Raw genomic sequence first — 6000 nt, 5'->3', positions numbered from 1 at the left:
AATGATAGTGTTTGCACTCGGGTCTTCAGACCGCCGTAGAGTATCAATTTCCGTAGAACTGGAGTCACACAGACACAAGGTCATTGAGGCCTTCTTTACATCCCCACGTGAAAGGGTTACAGGGTATGAGTGAGGAGGGGCCAGGGGGTCCATTAAGGAGAGGATTTGGAGAAAATGAGAAAAGAAAAAGGGTAGGCCTATCGTGCGTCTTTCAGGAAATGGGGTTATTATTTCCCTCTTTCGTCCCTCGGCGGAGCACTAATTCCTCATTCCCCGTTGCTTTGACAGAGTGCCTTAATTCACGAGCATTCCCCAGTCGTAACTGATATACACGACAACTCGCGATTCACCTTTAATTGGGGAAAACGAAGGGTGAAAGTGTTCTCTGATACATTTCTTGAAGAGGAAGACGAAGAAGAAGAAGAAGAAAGAGATTCAGCGCGGGGGTGGGATGTGGGTTGGCGGGAAGGCCCCTGATTGGCTGACGAGCGCTGGGTGGGCGGAGCAGCGCAGGTCAAGTAAGGCGACTCCGGGTTGCATGGGATTCCACGGCCTGGCGACTGGTAGAAGGGACTCCAAGTGAGGGAAAGTGAGTGAGGAGGAAGGGTGTGGAGAGGTTTGAGGGCGGCCTCACATTCTGCCAGCCGCCGCCGACGGGGGATAGGAAAAATTTAAACAAGCAGCAATGACAGCGACAAGGACGTGACAATGGAGGTGTGATTCGCCTCTCTCTCTCTCTCTCTCGGGAGACATCGGAAGAGCCCACTGGATGGTTGGACATGAAGCTGAAGTTACTGACGCAAGGTAAGGAAAGGGGAGGGAGGAGGTCCTTTTTTATCTCTCTCTCTCTCTCTCTTAATATCATAACACTTCCGTTTGCATTTATGAACTTTCATCCAAGACTGGTTTCTCTCTTGCGTTTCTGGATCTGAGTCTGCGAGTTAAGTCTCTTGCAAAGTAAATCTCTTGCTCTCTGTCTCTCTCTCTTTCTCTCACTCTCTCCTCGACAGGTGCGGGAGTTCGGGGCACACGTGGTCTTGGTGGCAGCGAGTAAACGACCGCGGGCTCGAAGAGAGAGAGAGAGAGAGAGAGAGAGAGAGAGAGAGAGAGAGAGAGAGAGAGAGAGAGAGAGGCGCACGCGCGCATCGCTTCATTTAGTCCAGGGTCATGTACCCTGTAACCTGTGAAGTGACTGCCATGCGCCCAGAGAGAGAGAGAGAGAGAGAGAGAGAGAGAAATATAACGGAAATAAGTGAACACATTTGAATGCTGGCACTGATAAACTTATAGATATATACTGTATGTGAATGTAATGCCCTCGTACTTGCAAGAGAAACAGGGAAACAGCAGGTGACAGAGAGAGAGAGAGAGAGAGAGAGAGAGAGAGAGAGAGAGAGAGAGAGAGAGAGAGAGAACTATGACGGAAATAAGTGAACTCACACTTGAATGCTGGCACTGATAAACTTACATACATATATGTGAATGGAATGCCCTCGCACTTGCAAGAGAAACAAGGAGAGAGAGAGAGAGAGAGAGAGAGAGAGAGAGAGAGAGAGGCTGCCCAGTGAGAGGAGTATTCTCACCCAGGATTTTTTCTCTCACCCTTTAGGCCGCTTTTATTGATTTCTTGGTATGTGGAAAAAAAGGGAGAGAGAATTGGTAGGCCTGCTACTAGTCCAGAGTTCAGTGCCACACACATGAGAGGCACTGGCACTCGAAAGAGAGAGAGAGAGAGAGAGAGAGAGAGAGAGAGAGAGAGAGAGAGAGAGAGAGAGCAGGAAGTGCCGATGGGGTACGTGAAAAGAGAAAGTGAAAATATTCTCTCTTGTTTGTAACCACTGTGCTCCGTAAAAAAAAATTTTCATCACACAGGAATTCATTTTTATCTTATACAAAGATATTTACTTGGACAAACTTCCTTTCCAGACAGAGAGAGAGAGAGAGAGAGAGAGAGAGAGAGAGAGAGAGAGAGAGAGAGAGAGAGAGAGAGAGAGAGAGAGAGAGAGAGAGAGAGAGAGAAATATCTCAAGGTATGAAACAGGGAATTTTTGGAGACGAAATTTTTTTAGGTGCCAACCAATCCTCAAGCTGATTATTATTATTATTATTATTATTATTATTATTATTATTATTATTATTATTATTATTATTATTATTACAGAAGACTGGCACAATTCAAGAATATGCAAGAAGGACAAATGAACGATAAGAATAAAGCACGAAACACTAAAGTCTAGTTAACAAAAATAAAAAAAAAATTACAACATATTCTTTCCTTTCTCATATATAAATCAACATCTGGTATCGCATTTCTTGCCTATACATTATCAGCAAAATCAAGAATTTCACAAATCTTTAGCCAAGCTCCCATTAGTTATTACTGAAGATTTAAACGTAAAACTTTGTGTCAGTATTCTGTTTATATTAGACGTCCACTCTATATATATATATATATATATATATATATATATATATATATATATATATATATATATATATATATATATATATATATATATATATATATATATATATATATATATATATAAACATCACAGACCTTTGCCAGATTTACCACGGATATTGCTGATGAAATATGAAGATTTTACCCTTTGTGTCTGTTTATCTATCAATCTATCTATCTATCTATCTATCTTTCTGTTATCTACCACATATACATTCCTAAAGTCCTATTTTGAGTATGAACTTCTTCCCCAGGCTAAAAGTGAAACAGGATACAAGAATTTGAAAATATGACCGAGAACAGACATGATCCCACCTATAGTATCAGATGCTAGGCTGGATAATTCATTCGTGTGTTTTTAAAGGAATTAATTTTCATTATCAAAACAATGTAATCAAATATCCTCGTATGTGTAATAATAATAATAATAATAATAATAATAATAATAATAATAATAATAATAATAATAAATAATAATAATAATAATGTTGTAGAATAGCTTCACAGTCACGTCAGAGCCATATGGAACCAAGAAATGAAAATATAATACAATAAACATACTGGAAAAGACAAAAAATTAATAGCCAGTACCATCACTACTACTACTACAAATAATAATAATAATAATAATAACTACGTCTCTTATAGTCATACCTATACATTTTTTCCCTATGAAAAAATATATGTGTATGACTGTAAGGAACGATAAGTGTGCGTAGGCAAATAAAACCATAGAACAGTGCTTAACTCTCTCATGTTGTACACACACACACACACACACAGTCACTACTACATTCATAATGCAACGTTATTTGTAATGAATATGTAAGCTTTAATAATGCAGCCGAGCCCTCAGCAACTGCTCAGTTATCGCTCCCTTGTGATAAAGCGTTTGGTTATTCAGAGTTGGTGCAATGGTCTTGAAATGAAAGACACGCCTGGTTTTGCCTCAATTTGGATAAGCAAGCAGGCAAAGAAGTGACTCAGCATCATGACGAATGATCTCACTCCGAGGAGTGAGATTTGACTATTTGGGGCCCTCCTGAGTACCGATCACTCCTGCCTAGTACTCTAGTCTTTTTTCAGTTTTCTCTAAAAGGGAATAATTAGATGGCAATTTGTTTGTCCGTCCGCACTTTTCTTGTCCGCTCTCAGATCATAAAAACTACTGAGGCTAGAGGGCTGCAAAGTGGTATATTGATCATCCACCCTCCAATCATTAAACATACCAAAAAGCGGCCCTCTAGCCTCGGTACTTTTTATTTTATTCAAGGTTAAAGTTAGCCATGATCGTGCGTCTGACACCGCTATAAATGCCACCACCAGGCCGTGGCTGAAATTTTCATCGGCCGCGGCTGACAGTTTCATGAACCGCGGCTGAGAGTTTCATACAGCATTATAAGCTGTACAGAAAACTCGATTGCGCCGAAGAGACTTCGGCGCATTTATTACTCGTTTTTCCTCTATCTCAACTCCTGGAACGTGACGTGCATTAGATTACAACCTACAACACAATTCACTACTTGTGGGTCAACAGAGCCCCCCACTGGATCTTGAATGAAACCCGTTCCATTCTCCTCGCGCCCGGGAATCGAAGTCGGGTTCCTCCGTTGCGGGTCGGGAGGACCAGCCTTCCACAAGAGCACCAGAGAGACAGAGATTGAGAGGCTGAGATACAAGATACGGTGTAACTTGTAAAAGAATACGGTTGTATGCTTGTTTCCAGTTTCCCCTCTCGTGTTCAAAGATGATGATAGGAACAAAGTTATAATATCCCATTTTTATCTATTTATTAATTTATTTTTCCTTTTTAATCAGTGAGATTTCTTCTTTCTGTATTCACCTTCTCTTACTTCCATAACCTTTCGAAGGTTCAATTTCAAGTCAGCGGCCCCTGTGGTGGGCTTGTTCCATATGAAAAGGATTCATCTCATGATTGATAATAATAATAATAATAATAATAATAATAATAATAATAAATAAATAAATAAATAAATAAATACTGTAAAAATCTCAACAGAAAGATAATAGACCAGTAGGAACCGATGATGAAAGCTTAGAGAAAGCACCCCACCTTGACATCGTCTCAAGGCAAGCAAGGCAAACCAGCGGTAAGGAAGTAATTCAGACGCATCCAGCCAAGGTAACGAGAGGTCCAGCAGTCCCAAAACACAACACCAGAAAGAAAGACACCGTGAAAATAATTTGTCCTTGAAATCACTAAAGAAGTTGGTTGTTGGCAAATGTCTCGAAACTCAAAATTCTTTGCGAACGAATACATGCGGATTGTCTGCAAAGACCTTTTTTTTTAGCACAGCGCCCAGAATCGCCTAAAGGACACACTATATATGGAATTTAGGACAAAGGCCATGCGCAGGGACCAATGAGGTCATTCAGTGCTGAAATGGAAATTGAGAGTAAAAAGGTTTGAAAGGTGTAACGGGAGGAAAACCTCGCAGTTGCATTATGCATCAATTGTCAGGAGAGGGTGCAAAGTAAGATGGAAAAAAGAGAATATGAACGAACGTATATACAGTAAATGGAATGAGAATGAAAAGAGTTGCAGCTAAGGGCCGAAGGCCCACTGCAAAGAACCTTAAGTAATGCCTACGGTGCACCTCCTACGGGGCTGAGAGTTCACAGGACACAAAAAGGCCGCCACTGTTCAAAAACATGTGGGGAGAATATGGAGTCAGTAATGGTCCAACGTCAGGACCTCATAAAAATTGGGACATAACACTAAATGCAAATCTCGTGGCGTTTCTCGGGGAAATCAAAAATGGAATCCAAAAACAAACCCATCACAATGTATTCACCTTATTTTCTTACATTTATTTCTCCTCTTCAAGAGTACAAAACACTGATTACCTAAAATCCTGTGCAAGAACAGTTAACATAATCTCAATAATGACGCTATTTTATTATTTTCTTTCAACCCTTTTCCCCTACCAGAGAGTGGCCAAAAAAAAAACACATGCGCACACACACACACAAAAGTCACTGACAAACCGTGCATGAATCCATTCTTCAGCAACATTATTATTATTCACAAACAAAAAAGACCATGAATTTGACCAGTGAATCCAATAAGAACAGAACTTTCAAGTGTGGAAAAGAAGAGAATAGATCAAAGAAGAAATGAATGAAAAAAAAAAAATAAAAAAAAAGGAAAATGAACATGGGCTAAAGTTTCCCATCAAAGAAGGAAATTCATACCCAAGATTCACCAAGCCCTTTTACATTCCAGAGAGCACAGTGCAGCGCAATACATCAGCAGAAGGATGTAATATTACGGTCTGCACGATTCATCAGTCAGACAAAGTCACAAGGATGTCCTGTCAATTAAGCTGAACATAGTCATAAGGAGGGGGTGCTGGCGAGGCTTAGGAATGGCGAAACTGAAAGCTATTCCTTCATCTGTTCTCGTGTAAGACAACAGATGGCGTGAAGAGATCTAACCTGCATCGGATAAAATAATGACTGCTAAGCTTAACTATATAATATATATATATAAATTTATATGTATGATTTATATA

The 6000-nt window shown here is 40.1% G+C and overlaps 1 protein-coding gene across 1 annotated transcript in view; it reads left to right on the top strand.

The window, feature by feature from the left end:
• Positions 1–581: 581 nt before the first annotated feature.
• The window catches only part of LOC136853193 (protein krueppel-like), a 177014-nt gene continuing 171595 nt past the window's right edge, over positions 582–6000 (top strand). Inside the window, exon 1 of the mRNA XM_067128552.1 lies at positions 582–804. Coding sequence (XP_066984653.1) covers positions 780–804 — 25 coding nt within the window. The 5' untranslated portion in view covers positions 582–779. The remainder of the gene's footprint in view (positions 805–6000) is intronic.

The sequence above is a fragment of the Macrobrachium rosenbergii genome, chromosome 26 (assembly GCF_040412425.1).
Source record: "Macrobrachium rosenbergii isolate ZJJX-2024 chromosome 26, ASM4041242v1, whole genome shotgun sequence".
NCBI lineage: Eukaryota > Metazoa > Arthropoda > Malacostraca > Decapoda > Palaemonidae > Macrobrachium > Macrobrachium rosenbergii.
Note: the sequence above shows the minus strand (reverse complement) of the source record. Positions and strands in the feature narration are given on the sequence as shown.